The sequence below is a fragment of the Hypanus sabinus genome, chromosome 9, assembly GCF_030144855.1.
Source record: "Hypanus sabinus isolate sHypSab1 chromosome 9, sHypSab1.hap1, whole genome shotgun sequence".
Lineage (NCBI taxonomy): Eukaryota > Metazoa > Chordata > Chondrichthyes > Myliobatiformes > Dasyatidae > Hypanus > Hypanus sabinus.
Window position 1 is genome coordinate 10,513,289 of NC_082714.1, and position 26,108 is coordinate 10,539,396.

The 26,108-nt window shown below is 39.3% G+C and overlaps 1 protein-coding gene across 3 annotated transcripts in view; it reads left to right on the forward strand.

The window, feature by feature from the left end:
• Nucleotides 1-26,108, forward strand: part of sun1b (Sad1 and UNC84 domain containing 1b) — an 83,358-nt gene that overhangs the window by 54,511 nt on the left and 2,739 nt on the right. For 2 of the 3 annotated variants that reach the window (XM_059979033.1, XM_059979034.1), the window contains exons 11-20: nucleotides 324-417; nucleotides 538-596; nucleotides 2,187-2,335; nucleotides 2,599-2,859; nucleotides 10,079-10,165; nucleotides 13,146-13,189; nucleotides 13,279-13,420; nucleotides 13,809-14,060; nucleotides 16,581-16,665; nucleotides 22,909-23,024. In XM_059979033.1, coding sequence (XP_059835016.1) covers nucleotides 324-417; nucleotides 538-596; nucleotides 2,187-2,335; nucleotides 2,599-2,859; nucleotides 10,079-10,165; nucleotides 13,146-13,189; nucleotides 13,279-13,420; nucleotides 13,809-14,060; nucleotides 16,581-16,665; nucleotides 22,909-23,024 — 1,289 coding nt within the window. Of the gene's footprint in view, nucleotides 1-323; nucleotides 418-537; nucleotides 597-2,186; nucleotides 2,336-2,598; nucleotides 2,860-10,078; nucleotides 10,166-13,145; nucleotides 13,190-13,278; nucleotides 13,421-13,808; nucleotides 14,061-16,580; nucleotides 16,666-17,959; nucleotides 22,116-22,908; nucleotides 23,025-26,108 lie in introns of those variants that run through there. The other variant, XM_059979035.1, reaches the window with a different exon arrangement.

Consider the following 26,108-nt stretch of genomic DNA (forward strand, 5'->3'; position numbering starts at 1 on the left):
TTCTTTTTCTTTTTTGTTCCGCATTTGTTCCACTTTTGCACGCTTGGTCACCTAGGTCTGTTTTGTTTGTTCTGCACATAATTAAGGGTGCTGCAAGCTTTGATTTTGCCCACGACTAATATAACTGTGATGGCTTCTTGAGTCTGTCTTAGTTTCCTTTACCATTTTTGCAGCTTGGATTCATGTTTGTTTCTATTTTCTCGGATATGTAAGTAGGGTGTTTCGTACAGTACGCTTCTTGTAGTTGCACTAGTGCCCAGCTGTTTCTCAGGGTGAACACATGATTATTTGGTTGTACATTATTCTTTTGCATTTGTTTTTAGGAAAGGCTGCCACTGGAGCATTTTGGTGGCTTGGGACTGGATGGTACCAGTTGATTACTTTAATGTCCCTTCTTGACGTATTTTTGCTCACCAGGTATGTTTCACTGACATAGTTCAGCACTTTCCTCTACTTTGCAAAATAGGAGTGCTAAATTTATCAGAAGTTTTACAACTGACTGGATTTAATTTAGCTTGGGACTTGTTGTCTTTATAGGTGTCTTTCCAGATTGCTTAGATGGCTGTTCTTACTGATTCCATTTCTTCTTTTATTTGGTAAGTGAACGCAGTGTGTTTGCACTTTAATTGTATCTGTGGTGGTATTGTTCCAGGGCTCAGGTATTGGTATTATCCTCAAGTGCCTAGTGTAGGCAGTCAATGATTCAGTTCTATAAGTAATACTCCTGCTACACTGCACCAGTGAATGTAGATCCCATATCGGCCTCTACAGTCACCTGAGGAGCCACCAATAGACAATTTTTTAGGAGGACATTGTACTCAATTCAATTGATCATACCACCACTGAACCCAAAACCCCTACCGGGATAAAGGTTGCCAACAACAGTTCACCAGGGTCTTCCGACCTGTGCCAGTCTTTCAAATGTCCCTTGGATGTAACCCACCTTAAGATCTTCCCTTTTCCAAAGATGAAGTCTTTGGAGCTTCTGCTAGTGTTTCTGTAGCTCTGGATTTTTATGGAACAAGATTGCTAGCCCCCATGCCCAATCCTCCTTTCGCAACAGTCAACAACCTGACAAAGCAGTGGTACACATCTTGGATGATGTCATAAGAGGAGAAATGACAGCATAATATTTGTGTAGTACATTAAGGATGATTGTTGCATATTCAAACAAGATGCAGTCCCAAGCTGTTGTGGTCTTCTATTTTAAGCTACATTGTATGTGTGATAAACAAAGCTAATCATAGCAAGTGATGTGCTGTTTCCTTGTGGCCAAGCCTCTCAAAACTGGCCTCGAAACCAATAGCATCCTGTGACTATCCAACAGATTCTATACCAAAATTTATTCAAGTAATTAACATGCATATATTGATGCGAAATGTTTATTTTTTTTTAGGGAGAATTAAATTTTGGGAAGAGATGATGAGACCAGTCACAAAATTTACTAATTCACTAAAGTAGTTTGTAACTGAACTATTTGGGTGGGGAAAAGGTTGTTTCCAATGGAATTTATGCCTTCAGATATGAATTTAAATAAGATTCCCTATATTTGTTAGAAATGGTAACTGGCATCCAAATGGTCAAATTATCATTGTTCTAAGTTATAGATCCAAAAGATTTTGCCGATGTTGATGGCTTCTAAATTATTATATCTATTTTGTTTTATACCACAATCTGTTTGTGCTTTTCAGTCTTTTGTATTCTCCCATGTTGTAATGATGATATTCATTCTCTGCTCCTTTTAGCATTGATAACCATCCTGCTTTCTTGCATATTGTATGCAAAAAGAAATCACATGATTTAATTATTTTAGCGTTCAACTCTTGGGTTGTTTCAATTCTTAAAACAGTGTCATCTAGTGGTTTGCTAAAGAAGCTTTTAAGATTAACCTGATACTGATGAAAGGAACCAAAAGCTACTTTGGATAAATTTTCAAGTATTTAATGTTTCGGTTTGCATATATAGCTGATCAAGTTATTATGTTTCTAAAATGTTAGAATATGCATGGATTTGTTGCTGTTAACAAATTCCAGTGGACAATGAGACAAAAAACTTGTAGAGATTTAATCCATTTTGCTGTGCTATATATTCAGACAGAAATTACATCAATCTGTAGCAAATCATTGATCACTATCTTTAGTGCACTGTTGTAATTTTATTCCATAAAATCCCTTTTATTTCTTCAGTTGGTTTGCGGTACTATGGTCTGGCAGGTTTGTGGTCGTTATTGCCAATCTTCAATGGGACAGCATTACAAACAACGCAACGTTCAAAGGAAATTGTACCAAATATTCAGACAAATGAGGAGATTCCAGTTTCTCCACAAATTCCACTGGTAATGCTTCCAGCATATTTTTTATTATCAAAATAAACTTTATTCATAATTTTAAAAGTACAAGAATAAACTGTGCAGTGCCTTTTCATTCTTTACACTCATGGTTAATGCTTTCCATAGAGTTTTTTCTGCACCTTCCTGCACATCAATAACATTGCTGGCTGTCGTGGCCCTCTGGGGAGGCATTTTACTACAATTAAGTTTGTGTGGCATTGTTCAGGATTTGAAGTGCTGTTATTCCACTGTGTGGTTGTTTGTTTTAGGATACTGGACACCATTTTGACTGGAGCCGTGTGGCAGAGTTGGAAAAGCAGGTTGCTCTTCTGAATGACAAATGTAGTCAGACTGCCCACACTTCAGATGTTCGTCATGGTCAGCTTGTTGGCTTGTTAGAGAAGCTGCAGGAGCAGGTCAGAGAGATGAGCGACAAAGAAAAAATCTCTATCCTTGTCCGAAATCTGATCAGCCAGCATTCAAACGTGCTGTGGGAGGATATAAAGTGGGAAAGGACTGACCATTCCCAGGTATGTTACTGCAGTTAAACATTAGAGGAAGCCACTTCTGAGGTAGCATATTCTAATATATTCAGTTTACTATGGAGTTTAACAGCAGTCTCATCTGTGGGTCTGAGAACTGTTTCCAACTAGGTTTTGGTTTGTAAAGCCTGAGGTGAACCAAACAGTGCAATTATTTTTAGTTATGAGTTGCATCTTTGGGCTGCTTTACATACATCAGGGTGCACCTGGACTTGAACAATGATTGTGTCAACCTGTTATGTTACTGGGCCCTTTTATCTGCAAATATATTTTTTGAATAACCATAACCATCAGTGTGCATGGTTGATACAAGGTGACTGCAGGGGCAACTTTCTGAATTGGTCTTAACTCTCCAGAGGACAGTATTTTTTCTTTCAAAATTTTTATTAATAATATATAAATTGCATGAATACAAAGACAAAATTCATAAGGATACAAGTAATACAAATTACATTTAAATCACAGTAATATGATCACAGTATCCCATATTCCAAATCAATCATGTAGGAAAAAAGATTGAATCATGAAATGGAATGAAATAAAATAATTGTAATTTATTAAAAAAAAATCTACCCCCACTACCAAAATGAGCTGGTTGGTGGGGAAAAAAAAAGAGAAAGAAAGAAAAAAAAACCTTACCATATAATATTATATTAATAATGGCTCAGACCCATACTTTAATAACAGTTCAAAGATTATGAAAATAACTCAGAAAGGGTTCCCATAACATTAGAAAATCATGTTTAGAATCAGAAATCGAACAACGAATCTTCTCTAGATCAAGGCACAACAGAATTTCAGATAGCCATTGAACATGAGTGGGTGGGGCAGCCTCCTTCCATTTGAGCAAGATTGCCCTCCTGGCCATAAGAGACATAAAGGCCAATAACCGCAAATTAGATGGCTTCAGTTTTATAATACTATCCTCAACAATACGAAACATGGCAGTCAAGGGATTGGGCTTAAAACTAACATTGAAAAGTATAGAAAAAGTTTGAAATTTATCTTTCCAAAATTTTTCAAGGCTTGGACATGTCCAAAACATATGAATTAGTGTGGCCACTCTATTAGTACATTTATCACAGTAAAGGGAAATATCTGCGTAGAAACTAGAGAGCTTGTCTTTAGACATGAACTTTATGTACCACTTTGAATTGTAATAAAACCCTTTAAGTATTTAAAGAGTTGGTGGCAGGGTGGAGATGCATCTCTACCAAAATGATGTAAAGTGCCCCTTCCCTTCACTAGCCTCCGGGTTACCCTGAGCCAGCTATAGCACCTGCACCACCCGGGATCAGGATCACTTGAAACCATGAGAGTCAGTGTATACCACAAGTCCTGGCTATGTGTCCACTGATGCCAGACAGACAATCTCTGAAGAGTATTGATCATGGCTGGGGATACTGCCCAGAAGTACGCAATGGCAAACCACTTTCATAGAAAATTTGCCAAGAACAGTCATGGTCATGGAAAGACATGATTGCCTACATCATACAAGACAGCGCATAATGAATGAATAGTCAAAGAGCACTAAAGCACAGAAACAGGCCCTTTGGTCCATTATGCTTCTGAAATTTTTAAGCTCAGGGTGGCAAATCTTTTTGAGGCCCAAATTGGCAATAATCATCCGTAAAAATTCTCCTGTGTCCCATTGTAATTTTGAGCAGAGATTAACATTGATTAATAAATTAAGACCATAAGATAAAGCAGCAGAAGCAGGCCATTCAGCCCATTGAGTCTGCTCTGTCATTCAACCAAGGGCTGATCCAATTCTTCCAGTCATCCCCATTCCCTTGCCTTCTCCCCATACCCTTTGATGCCCTGGTTAATCAGGAACTTATCTATCTCTATCGAAACGTATCTAATGACTTGGCCTCCACATCTCTGTTCAAAATGGACGTCCTTCATTCCTGAAGTCGAGTCCTCTTGCCTTAGACTCCCCTATCATGGGAAATAACTTTGCCATATCTAATCTGTTCAGGCCTTTTAACATTCTGAACATCTCTGAGATTCACCTTTCCACCTTCCCCTTCCCCCGATTCTCCTGAACTCCAAGGAATATAGCCCTAGAGCTGCCAGACATTCCTCATATGGGGTAACCCTTTCATTCCTAGAATCATTCTTGTGAATCTTCTCTGACATTTCTAAAATAAGGAGCCCAAAACTGCACACAATACTCCCAAATGTGGTCTCATGAGTTCCTTATAGAGCCTCAACATTACATCCCTGCTCTTCACCACCGACTCGACCTGAAGGTTAACCTTTAGGGTATCCTACACAAGAACTCCCAAGTCTCTTTGCATCTCTGCATTTTGAAGCATCTCCCTATCTAAATAATAGTCTGTCCATTTATTTCTTCCACTAAAGTGCATGACCATACACTTTTCAACATTGTATTTCACTTGCCTCTTCTTTGCTCATTCCCTAGACTATCCAAGTCTCTCTGTTTCCTCAACAGTACCAGCTCTTCCACCTATCTTTGTATCATCGGCAAATTTAGCCACAAATCCATTAACCCCATAGTCCAAATTATTGACATACATCATAAAAGGCAGTGGTCCCAACACCGATCGACCCCTGTGGAACTCCACTGGTAACTGGCAACCAGCCAGAAAAGAACCCCTTTATTCCCACTCTGTTTTCTGCCCATTAGCCAATGTTCCACCCATGCTAGTAACTTCCCTGTAGTTCCATGGGCTCTTATCTTGCAAAGCAGCCTCACGTGCAGCACCTTGTCAAAAGTCTTGTGAAAATCCAAGTACACCATATCTACTGCATCTCCTTTGTCTACCCTACTTGTAATTTCCTCAAAAGATTGCAGTAGGTTAGTCAGGCAGGACTTTCAGAAAACCATGCTGGCTTTGGTCTATCTTGTCATGTGCCTCCAGGTATTCCGTAATCTCATCCATAACAATCGATTCAAACAACTTCCCAACCACTGATGTCAGGCTAACAGGTCTATAATTTCCTTTCTGCTGCCTCCCACCCTTCTTAAATAGCGGAGTAACATTTGCAATTTTCCAGTCATCCGGTACAATGACAGAATCTATTGATTCTTGAAAGAATATTGTTAATGCCCCCGCAGTCTCTCCAGCTACTTCCTTCAGAACCTGAGGGTGCATTCCATTAGGTCCAGGAGATTTATCCACCCTCAGGCCATTAAGCTTCCTGAACACATTCTCAGTCATAATTTTCACTGCATATACTTCACTTCCCTAACACTCTTGAATGTTTGGTATAGTGCTGATGTCTTCCACTGTGAAGACTGATGCAAAATATGCATTCAGTTCCTCTGCCATCTCTGCGTCTCTCATTACAATATCTACAGCGTCACTTTGTATTGGCGCTGGAGATCTATGCTTAACTCTTTTACTTTTTATATTCTTAAAAAGCTTTTAGTATCTTCTTTGATATTAGTTGCTAGCTTCCTCTCATAATTCATCTTTTCCTTCCTATTGACATTGGTTTCCTTCTGCAAGTTTTTAAAAGCTTTTCAATCCTCTATCTTCCTTTTAACTTTGGTTTCCTTGTATGCCCTCTTTTGCTTTGAATTCACTTGTCAGCCACGGTACTGACCTCCTTCCATTCGAAAATTTCTTCTTATTTGGAATATATCTATCTTGCACTTCAGTCATTTTTCACAGTAACTCCAGCCATTGCTGCTATGCTGCCCTTCCTGCTAGTGTCCTTTTCCAGTCAACCTTGGCCAGCTCCCCCCTCATGCTATTGTAATTTCCTTTTATTCCACTGAAATACTGACACATTGGAATTTAGTTTCTTCTTCTCAAATTTCAAAGTGAACTCGATCATATTGTGATCACCGTTCCCTCAGGGTTCCTTAAGCTCTCTTATCACCTTCAAATCATGGTACAACACCCAATCCAGCACGGCTAGTGGGCTCAATTACAAGCTGTTCTAAAAAGCCAACCCTTAGATATTCTAGAAATTCTTTCTCTTGAGGTCCAGTAGCGGTTTTTCCAATCCACTTTCATGTTAAAATCCCCAACGAACATCATGACATTGCCCTTCTGACATGCCTTTTGTGTCTCCTGCTGTAATTTGTAATCCACGTTCCAGCTGCTGTTTGGAAGCCTGTATACAACTGCCATTAGGGTCCTTTTACCCTTGCCATTTCTTAACTCTCCACCTTTTGATCCTATGTCATCCCTTTCTAATAATTTAATATTTCTTAGACACAGGGCCACACCATCCCCTCTGCCTACTAACCTATCTTTCTGATACACCATGTATCCTTGGACATTCAGCTCCCAATGGCAGCCATCCTTTAGCCAAGTTTCAGAGATGGCCACCATGTCATACTTGCCAACCTGTAGCTGAATTTCAAGATTAGCAACAAAAGTTAAAGAAAAATGACCTAGTTATAGACTTAAAGGAAAAGTATTAAGTTCTGTTGCTTATTTATGTGTTCATTGTTTTAAGAGTGTAACAGAGACATGGAAATAAATGAAGCATTTTGGAAAACTTTTAACATTATTAATCTTTTAAACACATTTAAAAAGTAACAACATTTCCAAATAGTATTGTTATTGTAACAGTGTTCTATCTACAACTGATGTGTACACCCACACGGTGAGGGTTTCAAAATGTACAATCCTACATCGTGTGTTCTCGTAGCCGTCTAGCTGGTGAGAAGCCAGTGTGAAACATTTCCTATGAAAATATTTCACTGCTCTTAGGTAGTAATTATTTGCTGCTTCATTTTGCAGTAAAGATAATTGTGCAGCTTTTCATTAGGGGGTGGGGTTTAAAGAATTGAAGGGCTGTACTGCATGCTATGTGCAAATAGAATTTTTGCACTTGCCATCAGTTCGCACACTTTGTATCTAAACCCTTCAGGGAGCGTGTTTCAGTAAAAGGCTTTTGGAAAAAGATGAAAAGATTTTTCTTTTATGGAATTATGTCTTTGCTAAACGAGCTGGCTGAGACTTGAGTTGGTATTGGGACTTATTGGGAAATGCAAGAACATTAGATTCAAAAAAATCTTTTGAATTCTGTTAGAATCATTGTTGGGTGAATATGATGGTGGTTTTGTACTCTCCAATATCATTTAGTTGCCTGGATGCTTCGGACTTTATACGGAGAATGAAGCTGCCTCTATGAAAGAAGTGAGCAGTACCTTGAACAACTGGCAGAGAGAATGACCCTGTTAGAACATGCTGGAAATAAGTTGCAAGAGTGTGATTCTTTACAGATGGAACATCAGTAAAATTCCAACATTAGAAACCTGAGAGTTTGGGAAATGGCTTGACTGATTTCAAAAGTTCAAAGTAAATTTATTATCAAAATACATTTCACTACATGCTACCTTGAGATTTGATTTCTTGCAGGCATTTTTGGGAAAATAAAGAAATGTAATAGAATTTATGTAAAGCTATAAATAACACAGACTGTCAAACAACCAATGCACAAAAGACAAATCATGCAAGTGAAAATAAATATAAAGATAATTAACACTGATTGGTAGAGTCCTTGAAAATGAGTCTGCAGATGGATGCTTTATTGATCCCAAAGGAAATTACAGTGCCACAGTAGCATTACAAGTGCACAGATATACAAATATTAGTAGAGAAATGGAAAGAATAAAAAATAAGTTACCATAAACAGTCTTTAAGAGGTGGAGGTCATCACTTCCCCAGCTATAGGTTGACTCATTTATAGAGCCTAATGGCTGAGGGTAAGAATGGCCTCATTTGGCACTCTGAAGCAGTGCAGTTGTCTTAGTCTGTTACTAAAAGGGCTTCTCTGTTCAGCCAAGGTGGCATGCAGAGGGTGAGAAACATTGTCCAGAATTGCCAGGACATAGGGTCATTTGTTCTACCTTGGCCTACAGTAATAGCAAAGTTTAAGAGGTATTTGGACAAGCAGGTAAGGAATTAAGAGATATAGACAACGTACAGGCAGATGTACAGTTTAAATTGGCAACATGGTGAACAAGAAAGTGATGGGCCAAAGGATGAAACATCAGCTCCTGAACCACTGTGGTATCTTCAGTCTCCTCAACTCTGAACTGATTCTACAATCTATGGACTCACTTTCGAAGACTGTACTTCTCATGTTCTCAGGATTTGTTTGTTTATTGTATTTGCTCAGATTGTCTTTTTACACATTGGATACTTATCAGTCTGTTTCATTTATTTATTTAGAGATAAAGCCTTTTGGCCCAGCAACCCACTGATTTAATCTTGACCTAATTAAGGACGATTTACAATGACCAATTCACCTACTAACCAGTATATCTTTAGACTGTGGGAGGAAACCCACATGCACATGGGAAGAATGTACAAATTTTCTTGGAGGATGCCAAAACTGACACCACTGATCACTGATACCCTGATCTGTAGTAGTGTTGTGCTAGCTGCTAAGTTACTATGGCAGCTTGATTTTTGTAATTTGTGTTATAATTTTTCATTGATTCTATGGTATTTCTTTGATTAATTATGAATACATGCAAGAAAATGAATCTCAAGATGATGTATATAGTGACATGCATGTATTTTGTTAATAAATTTACTTTGAACTTTGTTTTGTTGCTGAACTGCTATGTTATAGTATTATGCTAGACCTTAGACCACTTTGAAAATAAATGGTGCTGCTGACCAGTGATAAGATAGGCTTGGAGTAGAGGCTTTTGGATATTTTGATATCTGCCCTTTTACTAATGTGGCTATATTGCCTTTGCCACTGTGATAACTTGTTTACATTATATTTAAACTCAACAGCTGAGATTTACTTACTCTTAGAAAACCCATTCCCCCCACCCCCCCAAGCACCACTCAACTTTGCTTGCTCCGTCATTGAAATGTTCCCACAAACAATGGATTCGCTTTAAAGGACTCTTCATCTCATGCTCTCAATATTTAGTTATTACTACTTTTTAGTATTTCCCCACTTTGTTGTCTTCTGTGCTCTGGTTGAATGCCCAAGTTGGGCAGTCTTTTACTGATTCTGTTGTGGTTATTATTCTATAGATTTATTGAGTATGCCCACAAGGAAATGAATCTCAAGTTTGTATCGGATGACACGTGTGCTTTGATAATAAACTAACTTAGTGCCTTACGATGGCAACATCTTTCATAAAGTGGTAACAATTTCTTGGAATGCTTTAAATTGGATTATATGCACATTTGGTCACATCAACCACTTCCTAACAGACAAATTTTAGCAATTTTTCTTTTCTCTTTACCAGGACCAGTTTTTGGCTTTACAACAGAAGCACGAGTTAAGAATCGCTGAACTGGAGCTTATGCTTCAGAGTTTGTCTAACAGATCAGAGGTACTGTAACTTGGTAATTACACACCTGCTAGTTCATAATATGACACATAATTGTAGAATATTTGGACACTTCCTGTCTCAAAATCCCCAGTGAATGCTTTGGGTTAGGCTTAATTCTGAAACAGCTTGTAAAAGCAGACTGTAAATGACTAATTGAAAAGAAGCAGTTTGCAATATCCCAACATAAGATGTTCTTGGGAGAAGAAAAATCAAAACTTTGGAATTGTTGATGCTTGTAGACTTCAATCAGTCTAATTTTCTGGTTAATCTTGTAATTTTAGTTTGAGTGAAATTATAATGTGATCCCTGGCAATTTGGATTTATTAAAATAATCATGGTGTTGATTGTAGAGTGAAAGTGCAAATGGATGCAACTGTAAATATCTGGAAAGTAGACAGAAACTTGTACTCGATCTCTTTATTTGAGTATCGGCAAAGGAATTATGTAGCATAAGGGAGCCAGTAATGCTTCTGAAAGAGGTTTCTTTGCCATTCGTTTGCAGTTGCATCAGCAGTGGATGTGTTGCTTATAAAATTCTATAATTAGTAAACTTGTTCATTTTTAAAATTGCACTTAAAACCTATTCAGTTTATTGAATAGTCTCTACAGTCCTTCCTACCCCCACTTCACCACCCGGCTCCATCTGCCTATTAATTTTGTTTTCCCTCTCCAAGCTAGTTGCAGCCTCTGTGTCACCTTTTTCTCTCATGTATCTATGCTTTCCCCTTCCTTTCCAAACCTGATAAAGGGTCTCAGCCCGAAACACCAACTGTTTATTCCCCTTCATAGATGCCGCATAACCTGCTGAGTTCCTGCCACATTTTGTGTGTGTTGCTCTGGATCTGTAGCATCCCTTGTGCTTACATATCTACAATCTCTCTCACTGCTCTCAGTCCTGATGCAAGGACTTCAAAGGTTTCAAAGGTACATATAATGTCAGAGGAAATGTGTACACATTCGGAAATGCTTTTTTTTTTGCAACCATCCACAAAAGCAGAAGAGTACCCCCAAAGAATGAATGACAGTTTAATGTTAGAACCCCAAAGACTGTCCCCCCCCCCACAGCTCCTCTCCTTCCTGCAAGTAAGTGGCAGCAAGCAACAATCCCCCCTCTTCCACCCCCCCCCGGGCAAAAAAAAACACGCCACCAAGCACTCAAGCAACAGCAAGGACACAGACTTGCAGTACTCAAAAGACTACATTGTTCACCCAGCATTCGACATACTACTACAGGCTCTCTCCCCCCCAATAAGGGAGAAAGAGGTGTCTCCATTTCACACCAAAAGGGGAGACGTAACAATCAACTCGTTAGTTTACGATGTTAAAAGTCTATTGAGTTGCTTTTTCCAAGCTCTGCACCCCAAGATCTTGGGTCTCTGGGCACACAACCTTAGATCGTCCATCCTCCTACGACACACCAGACTTCTGCTCGGACACTGACCTCTGATTCCCCCTGCTCCATCTCCAGGCCATTCAGCCCACAATGTTGTCCCAAGCCAGCTAAAAAGCAAGTCAAAAACACCAAAACACTAATCTCTCCTATCTACGCAAGATTCATCTCCCTCCATTTTCCTTACATCCATGTAGCCATCCAAACGTCTCTTGCAAGTCTCTAATATTTTGGCCTCTGCCATCATACCAAGCAATGCATCCCAGGCATCCACTACTCTGAGCTTAAAAAAACCTTGCCTTTCACATCCCCCCCCCCCCCCCCACCCCGTCCACTCTATCTACAGGTGTTCCTCCCCCCCTTTACAAAGGTAAAATTCCTATGAAACCTTTCTTAAACCAAAATGGTGTAAAGTGAAGAACCATTAATTTATATGTGAAAAATCTTCATAAAAGCGAAAATCCTCTTCGTAATGCGAAAACAGGTCATTAATGTAGGTCTTTTGTAAAAGCAAGGCGATGTAAAGTGAACATTCATAAAGCAGGGGACACCTGTATCTATAATTTTATAAACCTCTATCAGATCTCCCTTCAGCTTCCACTGCTTCAGAAAAATTTGTCACAAGTCTCTCTGACATTAATTATCCAGTCATCACTGGACAGCCGATCAATTACGCTGGGTTTCTTTCACATTATTCATTGGAAATTATTTTATGCATATGAAGGCATTTGATTACATATAGTTATTCTTCATGCAATGTTGAACACAATGCACTGCATTGTTTACCTTCAAAAGCTAACTGTTAAGTGCTTTATAAATTTGATGCCTCCATCTAAGTGAATTGGAATAGTTTTTTTGTACTGCTATTGAAGCATTGTCCATCTGGAGCTTCATTGTTGCACAAGGTGCAGAGCTTGTGAATCTGGCACACCATCTGTTGTGACAATAATTTAAATAACTCATTAAATTTCAGTGGATGACTACAGAACGGCCCTGATTCAGGGTGGTGCAGTAAGTTAATTGTGAGGTTCTGGTTTGTAATCCAGCACAACAATACCTTGATTAGCGCTATTCAAAGACACTCCCATGAGCCCTGCAAACAAAGTGCAGCTAGATTCAGCATTTGTGCTTTGGTAATTTGACAGGTAAAGGAGTGAGCTGGAAAACAAAACAAAACTACCTAAAGATTTGAAAATCATAGTATCTAGGCAAATACATAGAAGGCATGTTAATGAGCCTAGTCCAATATTTTAAATGAGTGTTTCACTTGAAGTTAAGAAAAGTTAATAAATGCAACAGATTCTGCAAATCCAAAGTAACGCACACAAAATGCTGGAGGAACTCAGCAAGACAGGCAGCATCTATGGAGAGGAATAAAGAGTCGTCGTTTCATGTCTCAGCCTAAAGTGTCAACTTTTATTTCTTTCATAGATGCTGCCTGACCTGCTGAGTTCATCCAGCATTTTGTGTGTGTTACTCAAGAAGAGAGATTTGTTGTTTCTTCCTAATGTTTTTTACTACTTGATGGACTACTGTACATGACTGGAAAGCTATCTCTAAAAGTAAATTTTCTTTGTTTAACATCTACAGGAAGTATATCAAGAAGTGGAATTAGCCAAGCACAGCACTACAAGGTATAGTACACTGTACTGCTCTTGACAAATGTGCAGTGGTTTCTCAGTGTATATATACCATATCCAGTTTTATTATTTTTCTCTTCAAGCAATGAGAATGAAGAACAGTACCAGCATCTTGAATCTGAACTGAAAAGATTAGAAATAGAGCTGTCCACAATCAAGTCCGAACTTTCAAGTATGCAAGAACTAAAAGCATCCTGTGCAAAGATAGATGGAATTCAAGGAAATGTAAGTGTGAAGTTTCACATTGCAAAATTATTTGGATATTTTTGTATTATTTTTATTAGAGATGCAGCACAGGAACATTGACCCATTCGACCCAACGAGCTTGTGCTGCTCAGTTACCCCCATGTGACTTATTAACCCACAAATCTTTTGAATGCGGGGAGAACCTGAGCACCCAGAGAAAACCCACTCAGACACAGAGAACATACAAACTCCTTTCAGAGATCTGGGAATTGAGCATGTGTCACTTGCACTGTAATAGCGTTATATTAACTGCTGCACTACCATGCTATATTGTTCAGTAAGGAATAAACATGTTTGTAATGTTGCAAGCATCCAGTATAATCTGCATTATTTCTGTTTTTAAAATTACAGTTTGTTGTTTTCCCAGGTAGACAATCAGGTTAGAGAACTGGTCAACTTGCTTGTTTTTGGGAGCAGACACACTTCATCCGAATCCTTCAGGGAATGGCTCTCCTCTGAATTTGCCAGCCAAACTGAACTTCAGATCCTCTTGAAAGATTTGGAAATGAAAATCCTTAAAAATCTTACTCAACACTGGATCGAAACAAAAAGACCCCCCGACGCACAGATGACTGCATGTGCGATTAATAATGCTGGAATAAGTGGAATCTCTGAGGAAGTGAGTATGGTTTGAGTTGTCATTCCTCTGTGGAGGTCTATATAGTGTCGTGGTTTCTCGTGCCCCACAAACGACCAGGAGGCGCAGAAGATTCTTCAAGAAGGGTTAAACTTTTAATTTGCAAATCAAAGCTGAGACAGTCATTGAGCTAGTCGCTGACTGCCCACTGATCCTTGGACATAGCATTTTTTATAGCAATCTCCTGGTTTAGTTGCATTAGCATATCCAATCAGTCTGTAGTTGCATATCACAAGTACATCCGCCACTATTGTTTCTACCCATTGACTTAATTGTGTTCTAATCTACATCTCTTAGCTACCTCTCATTAACACAGCATTGTCTTCTACATTCTTAAGATTTCATTCTGGATACATGCATAGCAAATAGCAAGCTTCAAAGCTGACTATATAGTTTTGGTTATACAGCAAATAATGCAACTTTTATACTCCAATAATAGTCAGTTTGCATATCCCCGCAATACAGGTTTTTATTCTCTCCCATTGGATTGTTTTAAAGCTCATTTACTATTGATTACACGATCTCCTTCCCCAATAAATAACGACAATAATCTACCTACAGGAAAGATATCAATTAAATTGAAAGAGTACAGAGAGAATTTTGCCGGGGCATGAGGACTGCAGTTATAGGGAAGGGTTGAATAGGTTATCTCTTTATTCCCTAGCGTGTAGTAGAATGAGGGGAGATTTGATAAGAGTAATTCAGGGCTCTAGATAGGATAAATACAAACAGCCTTTTTCCACTGAGGCGGCGTGAGGCTAGCTCTAGAGGTCATAGGTTAAAGTGCAAGGTGAATTGTTTAAGGAGACTGAGTGGGAATTTCTGCAGAATGGTGGAGCGAATTGCTGGCAAAATGCAGGTGTGATTTCAACATTTGAGAAATTTGAATAGGTACTTGGATGACGGGTATGGGGCTGTGGGGTCTATCGCTTGGGTGCAAGTCAATGGGACTAGGCAGAATAATTGTTCGCCTGTACTAGGTAGGTCGAAGGGCCTGTTTTTGTGCTGTAGTGTTCTATGTTTCTAATTTCCATTCTCGGGGCAGCCCTGGTCCATGTAGAACTACATTCATTGTTCCAAACTTCTCTCAAAATATTGGGAACTTATTTAAAAATATTTGAATTTCGTAATATCTAAGAAACATTGCAAGGCTTTGTACAATGCATGGCAGCTCTCCCTGAACTTTCTCTACATACTGCTATTTTTTGGCTTCCATCTCTGCAGTCAAATTCTATTCCATAGTTTCTTAGAGAGCTAAATTTTCTCCTGTATTCTCCTTTTGCACAATCTAACTAATCCAAAGCAATGCACCCCTTCCATTCATATAGAATCTCATCACCTCTTCTACGTTTCACTGGCTTTTTGAACAAACAAATCAGTTTGAAGACTTTAGTGTTCTCTTTTCAATTTTTTTTAACGTCCCATTTCCCAGCCATGTGAATCTGAATATGTCATACTTTTGGCCTGAGGGTCAATTCAAACTAAGATGCATCAACCATTTTCCAGTGTCTTTTAAAGAGTATTTTACTTTTTTTTCGTTGACCAGCATTTTGATCTCTTCTCCAATCCATTAAAGTACCGATAATTTGCATGTTGTTTGTGAAAGATTGTTCTATATGAATAAAACATTACATTAGAGTAAGTGCTAAACTTCAAAAAGTGCTCAGCAGTCTGAAAAATAGTTAATTCTGAAAGTCTTCTTTCACTATCTGTAGGTGCTCCTTTGGAAACTAGAACTGCCTGCTAGAATTTAATTCCAGCATTTCTGAATTTTATTTTCAGATTCTCTGTCAGTCAGCTTCAGCCTTACAACTTCTTGTACTTCAAATTCTGGCATCCTAGATTTTAATTATTCAATTGGCAGTTGTTCCCTCCTGCCTAATCCCAGAATTCTCTTCCTAGAACATTCCACTACTCATTTTCAGATGGTCCTTAAAAAAAGTGCCCTAACATAGTCTTGTGGCTCAGTCTCACAGTTTGTTTACTTGTGCTCCTGTTTTGTACCTTGAGTGTTTTCTATGTTAAAAGGTATTATTTCTAATCATTTCAGCAATTTATCTTTTTCCTTAAAACTTTGTATCCTTAAAATGGGATCCTAATTTTCGATGATATGGCCGTGTATAATTTTATATTGCGTCTCAAATATATTTTTAAGATAGTAACAGTGGGAGTTTTGAGTTAAAGCTTTCCATGTTGCTAATATATTCAGTCCAAATAATTTTGTGCTGACATTATATCATTTGATAAAGAAAGTGTTCTGAAGACTGGTTTTGCTGGAGCAAGTTATTTACAATTTGTATTCTTGTGGTTTAACTTTAAATGTCCTTGTGTATTTTAAACTTTGGATTTTCTTTAAGGGATTTGGTGAAGTTTATTTTTGTGTAATTAAGTTTTACTTCATTCAGTATATTTGAGCCAAAGTATGGTAAATTTCCATAAAATTTGCAGGTTTTTCAGAATGTGGGTTACTATTTTTTTTAAATCTCCTGGTTTCTCTTGCAGCAAGTACATGTTATCGTGGGTAATGCTTTAAGACTGTACAGTGAAGATCGGACTGGAATGGTGGACTTTGCTTTGGAATCTGGAGGTAAGGGACAGTTTTATTTTGGGGACAATATGTGAAATGTGTCCATTTATTTGAATTCTTCTTGCACCCTTGTCTCCCAGTGGAGCATAGACCATTGATGACCTCATGTCTCCATTGTCCAATGTCAATGGTATGATTGGAGTTCATCAGTGTTTCTATAATCCATTGCATCCGCTACAGGAGATTGCCTTTTACAGCTTCACCGGAGCCATGGTCGGTGCCCTTTCCTGTTTCCGCCTGTCATAATGAGGCATTGGGTTGGACTTTGTGAAGCATATTTATTTGAGTAAGTTGTCCAGATTTTGCTGTCAATGGGAAAGTGACCGTGCTTGCTGCTGATCTTAGTTTTTTTAAGAAGTCTCTCTGGAGTAGGCAATCCTCTTTTCATTGGTTGTAAGGCATCAGTTCTGGGGTAATAAGAGCATCCTGTAAAAATAAAACATGAGGAAATCTGCAAATGCTAGAAATTCAAACAACACACACAAAATGCTGGTGGAACAGTCCTGACAAAGGGTTTCAGCCCAAAACGTCAACAACGCTTCCCCCTATAGATGCTGCCTGGCCTGCTGTGTTCCACCAGCATTTTGTGTGTGTTGTATCCTGTAAAATAATATGCTTGAGCACTGCAAATTCAGATATAAAATGTGCAAGTTTCAAAGTCAAGTGTACTGTCTTATGCACATGTATGTACTTGTAGCACCATCAGATAAACCTAATTCACAAAATATTGAATATTAATTTATGAAATATTTACAAGAAATATCACAGTTCGAACAAAGACTATTGTAGTGCAAAGTGGTCGTAATGTTGCTAAACTGTAGAAATTAATTTTAATCACAATAGTTTAGCAACACGTTTTAATTCAGAATCCTATTTCTATTCCGATGTGTTCCACCATGGATGCCTCTTGTGCCAAAATGAGGCCACCCTCAGGGTGGAAGAGCAACAGCTTGTATTCCATCTGGATAGCCTCTTATCTGATGACATGAACATTGATTTTTCATTCCAGTTATATAAGAAAAAAAGTGTTTCCTCCCCTCTTCTATTCCTCACTCTAGTCTCTTGACTCTTCTCACTGCCTGTCACCTTCCTCTAGGTCCTCTCCTCCTTCCCTTTCTCCTACGTTCCACTCTCTTCTATCAGATTCCTTCTTCTCCTGGCCTGTATCTTTCAAACTCACCTGGCTTCACCTATCATCTTCTAGCTATCCACCCCTTCCACTGCATCTTTTTACTCTGGAGTCCCCTTTCCTTTCCAGTCCTGAAGAATGTCAACAGTTTAATCTTTTCCATAGATGCTGCCTGACCCACTAAGTTCCTCCAGCATTTTGTGTGTGTGTGTTACTACAGCGATGAGGGTTTTGCTGGTTGGTGTAAGAACCAAATGGATTGACATATGCTCTTGAAATTCCAACAGCTAAGTATTCCACATAATTTTTTTAAACTACGATTTTTTCTTTGCTATTTGTCATGAAGCACACACACACACACAATTAGATTTGTAAAGGCATAGGTGCTTAGTAATAATTATAGGTTAGTACTCCATTACAAATATCTAAGTGGCAAGGTTAATTTTTCAGGGTGTTTTACAGTAAGTCTATTACATAAATAACGGAGAATTTTTGTCAGTGGGGAATGTCTAAAGATTACACTGGAAAACTCTGCAGTGGTTGTTAATGTATATGGTGTATTTTGCTGTTTGCTTTGATGTATTTATGATAAATGAAACTGAATCTGCAGATTCTGGATTTCTGCACTTACAGTGTGTACAGTATTTCAGAAATGTCAGTTTCAGTATGGAATGACAGCAACCATTGACACTTTCACCCATGTATCAGTACAAAACCTATTGACATTGTTTCCTACAGATTTTTATTAAAGAACAAGGGTGACCTTTTTGAAGGTTGAAACAGACAATTATGTTCATTATAGTTAGAACTTCCTGTAAACAATATGCAAAGGTCCTGTTGCAATGCCAAGTTCATAATCAGCTTTGTGTTGCATCAACCAGGAATGTGGTATAATTTTTAACTGCATACCGTAAATTCCGGTGTATAAGCTGGACCCCCCCCCCCCCCCCCCCAATTTTCAAGGTTAAAAAAGTCACCTTTTCATGTTACCTTTGTATAAGCCGACCCTTTTTGTAGAGGTTTTTGATTTAACCAGAAAAGATCACAAGATCTCACATGCCGGTACTCAGCTTTGCCAGATCCGGAACCTGAAAATTTTGTGAATCAGTACCTGCTAAGAAAACAGGCCTACACATTGTAGAGCGTTATAAACAAATTCTTAATAAATAAATCAGGGAGGGAAATTTTGGATTACGTTTCCAATGGAAAAGAATCCTCTGAAATGTAACCCACGTGAAACCATTTAGCACCCATCGTAATCTCGTTAAAACAACACGGGGTGGTGGGATCAGTATGCATACTCAGTATTGAGTTTGTGACCACCATGTACAAAGATTAAAACGAATAGGATATGATGGCTTCAAGCTGAAGGTTGTTGATTTTGCTAAAGGAACGAATAATTCTGCAGCTGCTAAGAAGTTTAGTGTAAATGAGAAACAAGTGAGAGAGTGGAGAAAGGCAGAAGACAGGCTGAAGGAAATGCCAAAGACGAAATGTGCAAATCACAGGAAAACATGCCTGTGGCCAGAACTGGAAAAAAAAGTTTTGGAGTGGGTGAATCACCAACGATCATCTGGATTCATTGTTACCAGAGAAATGATTCGAGTTCAAGCGTTGAAATGGGACGAAAAACAAAGTGAGGTTAGCGAGCACTTCAAAGTTACATGAAGTTGGTGCACCTGATTTATGAATAGACGTGATCTTGTGTTGAGACTTAAAAACAAAGTTTGCTCAGAAAATTCCCGCGGGGTGTTGTTTACGTTCAAGAACACTGCTGGGTGGGCGAAGCGGGTTGCTTGAAGTAGGTTAAAGAGGTATGGCATCGACATCCTGAAGGTTTCAGGAAGGAAAAATCGCTACTTGCCTGGGACATGTTCAAAGCACACTTCTCAGGTGAGACAAAAGTAGCATCAAAAGCTGAAACTACAGACATTGCAGTCATCCCTAGTGGTTTGATGTCCGAGCTCCAGCCACTAGATGTGAGTTGAAACAAACCATTCAAAGAATTCCTGCGATGACAGTGGAACGAATTTGACTCAAAAACAGCCAATAAATACAACCTGTCTTCCATGTATTCATCTTTCCAAAGTTGGCACCCTCTGTATAAGCTGACCCCCTAATTTTAGGACCAAAATTTAGGGTCAAATTCTTGGCTTATACACCAGAATTTACGGTAAATGAATTGCTATACTAATAATACTCTGAACTTGCAGATCTGTTACTTTCCGTAACACTATACATGGTTCCTGGGTATAAAGTTGAGTTCTGTTTCTCTTTGAATCTGCGTCTGACCATTTAAAGGTGCTGTCCAAGCTTGTGTAAATGCTTATTAACAGCTCTTTTGTTTCTGGGAAATTTCAACCCCTTTTCTAGGTCAAACTAATACCTTCTCAAATTCCGTTACTGATTACAGTGAAATAGAGCTTAATATCTCTTTAAAGAAATCATTGCAGTTCATATTTGTGCACCTGAATGTGAATTATTAGATAAATATGGACAGATTTTAAATGCCACAGATAATACCAGTTTGCACGATCGTCAGCTACATACTGGAAACCAGAATAAACAGTTTCCACCTGGCGGACAAGTTGTGTACACAGCTGGTTGTGGTGTTTGCATACTGGTTTCCTCTCAGGTGCCCTGTTCCTCAAATATTGAAAAGTTTAGAGTGGACACAGAGAGGATGTTTTCTATAGTGGGGGAGTCTAGGATCAGAGGGCACAGCCTCAGATGTCCATTTAGTAGAGAGATGAAGAGGAATTTCTTTAGCCAGAGGGAGGTGAATCTGAAATTCATTACTGCTGATGGGCTGTGGAAGCCAAGTCATTGAGTATATTTAAAGTGGAGGTTGAAAGGCTTTTGATTAGTCAAGGGGCCAAAAGTTACAGGAAGAAGGCAGGAGAATGGATTTGTGAGGGATAATAAATCAGCCATGATGGAATGGCTTTGATGGGCCAAATGGTCAAATTCTGCTCCTATGTCTTATGGTTCTCTTGCAACCCAGTGACTTGCTAATAGTTTAATTAACAATTACAAATTCTGTCTAGTGTAGATATTTGGTGACTGTGTGTGTGCCTGTGTGAAAGAGAGAGAGAAAGTTTGTGGGGGGGGGGGGTGGTAGAGAAAGTGGGGAAAATGGGATTGCTCTGAGTTGGCCTAGACTTGATGGGCTGAACAGCCTTCTACAGTATGTTGTTTGAAAAATGTGAATCTACCCTGTTTGACTTTCTGTCAAGCTTTGCTTTAGGCTTCTTTCAAATGGAAGTGCACACCAAGTCCATATACTTGAGACTGGCATGTGCAAGGGTTGTGCAAGTATAGAGATTTAAAACTAACAAATGATGAAATTGCTGCTTGTGGTTTCTGACTTCTCTGTGGGATCTTTCCTGAACAGATTCACCCCTTGATGAAAGGAAGTGATGTAACTCTACAGTTCAAATTCCTTTCATTCTGCAACAAAATGCACTTAGTACAAAAGCAAATCTGAATCAGGGTTTATTATTTTTGATGTATGTCATGAAACTTTTCAGTTGTAGTGTAGAAGATGAGATATTTTAGTTACTAATCTATTTTGGAGAAGCATAGATGATAAATAGACTTGACAAATTAAGAATAGCACAGGTACTTCTTGTCTTGCCGACTTTGGACACTTGACACTACTAGAGAACTATAATGCATGGCAATCCCAAATAAATAGATTCTGTAGAAAATAGTAATGACTACAAACCTATTGAAGTGTAACTTTATACAACTTAGGAAGTGTTTTACTCTGGCTGCTGTATTCATATTGAATGTGTGACAATTCTGTTACAGTGGGATATGTACCAACTATCTGAGCAGTGAAACTGCCAGGCATTGTATTGTAAGGTGTGGAATATCAAACTGGAATAAATGGTTCGTCCAAAGGGCACACAAGTGTGAACGGGATGGATTTCTCCGAAGAGATGTCTAGGACTGTACTTCACTGAATTTGTGATGGCATTGATTGATTGACCTGGAAAAGAGATTAAAATTTCCCAAAGAAGAGCTGTTAATAGACACTTGGCATAACTTGGAAAGCACTGTTTTCTAGGATTGTGGTGAATATTGGTAGTTTGAGTTGAGGCGTTTGATTTTGCAGTGTTTGCCGAGCTTGGCATTTAGCTGGCAGACACTTCATCACCCGTTGAAGTGATATCCTCAGTGCACAGTTGTTGGAGTTTCTCTGGGAGTGATCATTGTTATAAACCCCCCTCCCCCCACCATTCATTTACACAGTTCTGATTGGCTACTCCTTCAGTTGACCTTTGAATTCTATTGGTATGAGTTTCTTTGGCTCTTTCACCATCTATGTAGCCCTAAGAGCCAAAGATATGTGAGCCAGTGATGAAACGTCTGCAAGCTAATTGCCAAGCTCAGTGAATACTGCCCTGTTGGATGTTGCTTTCCTGTAACGTCACTGAGTTTACATGCTCAGTGGTAGGGAGGGCTTTATCTGTAATGGTCTGGGCTGTATCCACTACTTTTTTTTGTAGGATTTTCCATCCAAAGACAGTGGTGTTTCCTGCCAGGCAGTGATGCAGCCAGTCAGTCTTTCTGGATAATATACATATGTGGCTATTTTAATCACGGGATTGAGCCACAAACATCCTCGGGTTGCTCTTAAAGTAATTAAACCACCATGATGAAAATCATAAAAGATCTTTTTTTTTGCGGTTGTGAAATATCCATCAGCATTACCAATGTACCTAAGGGACAACCATAGTGTTTTTTCTTTAATGCCTTTGATGCATTGTTCATTGGCTGTCTGCAGTTGGTTTCATTGTATATTTGATCCTAAAAGAAAAAAACTGGAATTGGGTTCCTTATGACTTGACCTGCATTCTGCCCACTTTCTTGCCCAATCCCTCTATCCCTTGAGTCCTAAAATCTGAGTTTTGGTGGAATATACTCGATGATTAAGCAAGGCCTCCGGGATGGAGGATTCTGGAACCCACTTAAGAGACTTCTCTCCTAGTCTTGCAATAAATAGGTGTGCTCGAGGAGTGGTTGCTATAACAGGTTAATAATCCTTTCCAAAGTAGTATTTCCATTGTGGCGTTCCTCAGTGATAGCTGCATTTGCTTTTGTTCCAGGTGGCAGCATCTTGAGCACCCGCTGTTCTGAAACTTATGAGACTGCAACTGCTGTGATGAGTCTCTTTGGAGTTCCACTTTGGTATTTCTCTCAGTCTCCTAGAGTGGTTATTCAGGTAGGTTGGTTGCCAATTAAGTACAGGCTTTCCGTAGATGCTGCCTGATCTGTAGAGTTTCTCTAGCATTTTGTCTCTTATTCTGGATTTCCAGCATCTGGAGAATCTCACACATTCACAGATTTACCAGCCCCTGGGCAAAGAAATTCCTTCTCATCTGTGTTCTAAAGAGAAGTCCTTGCCTTCTGATCCTACATTCTCCCACATTTAGAAGTGTCTTCTGCATATCCAGTTTATCTTTGCCTATTTGATATTAAATATTTGATAGTTTTTGACAATATTCTCCCTTCATTCTTCTAAACCAGTGTGCATAGGCCCAGGAGTCATCCAGTATTCCTGATAGGTTCCTTTCAATCCCGGGATCATTCGTATGAACCTGCTTGGACCCACTCCAACCTCTGCACATTGTTATGTAGATATGGGGCGCAAGCTGCTCACAGTACTCTGAATGCGGTCTGACCAATGCCTACAAAGCTGAGGGGCATTGCATACTTCTATTTTCTAGCCCTCTCAAAATGAATGCTAACATTGCATTTGGAGAGAGGAACCAAACTTCTTCAAGGTGATTGAAAAACTTTACTCCTCCTGGAATTGTACTTTGCCGTAATGCAATGCAATTTCCAGGGTCTCTGTAAAACATTAAAGATTATACTAGCTTGTTGAGTCTGTTATTCCAAGATCATTGATTTTCAGCAAATTGGATACTGTGGCTCTAAATTTGAAATTGAAGTGCAAAATGTTGCAAGTGTTTGTTGGATGAGGCACTGTCTGTGGTTCTAATGCAAAGTCATTGTTCTAAAACCTTAATTGTTTCTCTGTCCACAAAAGCAGCCCAACAGTAGGCATTGTATATGATCTTTTTGTCACAATCTAATCATCCAATGGCATTCTAAAATTATGCAAGCAAAGTACACTATTCTTACCAAGAAACACTGCACTTCACCTCACACTCCCAGCACTTCACACTTTTCCCTTTAAAATTCCAGTTTTAAGGCCTTGGTTTCCATCGACAGGGTGTGCCATTCTGAGGAGAGACTGTTAATGAGCTTGATACTTGTAACTATTTCAATGCACACAAAATGCTGAAGGATCTCAGCAGGTCAGGCAGGCATGGAAATAAACAAACAGTCGAGCTTCAGGCCAAGGCCTTTCTTCAGGACTTGGAAGGAAGGGGGAAAACGCCAGAGTAATAAGGTGGGCGGGAGGGGAAGGAGGACAAACTAGAAGGTGAAAGGCAAAGCTTCGTGGGTGGGAAAGGTAAAGGGCTGGTGAAGGAATCTGTTGGGAGAGGAGAGTGTACCATGGGAGAAAAGGAAGGACGGAGGTGACAGGCAGAGGAGAAGAGATAAGTGTCCAGAGTGGAGAGTAGAAGAGGGAAGGGGATGGGGGATAAATTACTGGACTACCTAGATGGGTTATGGGGTGTTGCTTCTCCTCCCTGGAAGTGGCCTGATTGTGGCCAGGTTAATTTGGTCCCACCACCCCCTCTACCTGGTCTCACCTCTCAACTTGTACTCCCCTTTCCACACCCCACCCCCCGGCCTTAATCTGGCTTCTTCCCCCTTCCTTTCCAGTCCTGAAGAAGGGTCTTAGTCCAAAATGTCAGCTGTTCTTTCGTTTCCATAGATGCCGTCTGACCCTCTGAGTTCCTCCTGCACTTGGTGTATATTGCTTTGATTTCCAGCTTCTTCCATTTTTATATTTTTATCTGTGGTTTAGTCTAATCTCATCTGGTGTTAAAATAAATGCACAATTTACTGTTGAGGTAATTGCATAGTGGGAGACTTGGCCTGTTCTTTCAACTTTACCCATTAGATCATTTCTACAGTCTCTGCTACTGTTGAGCTAGTGTAGAGAATTGAAGTGATAATTTTACCTTAATAGCCTTGTCTCCTGATATGAATGCCTTTGATAATTATGATGTTTAAAGATTAGATTAGCTTTATTTGTCATATATTCACAGATAAATATAGTGAAATGTGTTGTTTGTGTCAATAAACCAACATTTCAAGGATGTACTGGGGGCAACCTGCAAATATTACATTTTTTCCAGTGCCAACATAACACGCCCACAAATACCCTATCCTGAACCTCTCTGGGATGTGGGATGACGTGAGTACCCAAAGAAAACCAACATAGTAATGGGAGAATGTACAAGCTCCTTACACACTGTGGTGGGACTTGAACCATGGCCCTGATTATGGGCACTGTAAAGTGTTCTGCCCCCTTTCTAGATTAAACCCCCATTCTCGAAAAGTTATCCATGCAAGAATAGATTAGAGCGCACAGTTCCAAAGAAGTCGGAGTTGGTAGGTTTATTGGTCACATGGGTGTAATTGGGCAACACGGTTTTCTTGGGCCAGAAGGACCTGTTACCATACTGTAGCTCTCTATTTTTAATAAAAAAACAGGATTCAGAAGATTTTAATATCCATTCCAAAAAAAATCTGCCTCAAGTTTGCCTTGTGGAAGAACTGAGCACCTAAGAATAATGACGAGGCTTAGTAATTGCTGATTTTCTTTTTGGAACATCATCTTTTGCTGCTTGTTTATCATGCTGCTTGTGTTATAAACCTTCCTGCCCAGACCACTTGCATTCCACTTGGTGAGCGTAGGGTGCCCACAGAGTCCTCTGGCCTGGGTCAGTCTTTATAGTTGCCCATCTTCTTGGCCTTTCTCCCCCAAGAATGAGGTGTTTGGAGTTTCTGTAGCTCTAGGATTTTTACAGGATGTGGTTGGTCGCCCCTGCCAATCCTTCCTCCTTTTGCAGCCGGGCTTGGGTCTGGTGGAGTTCAACAGTGTCTTCCTGGGTTTAACATTTGTTAACTATCTCCCCCTGCTGGTGGAATCCTTAACTGCATATAAAGAAACTTCATTTGTCAAATGTACATTGAAATATACAGTGAAATGCATTGGTTTCATCTATGACCAACACAGTCTGAGAATGTGCTGGAGTTGGCCCACATTGTTCACTCTGCTGACAGATCCACTCTTTCAATACACAATCGATAGATAATTCACTTTCTCTTTTATGCAGTGTTTTTTATTTTTCATATCCATTCATTACATATGTGAGATCACTTC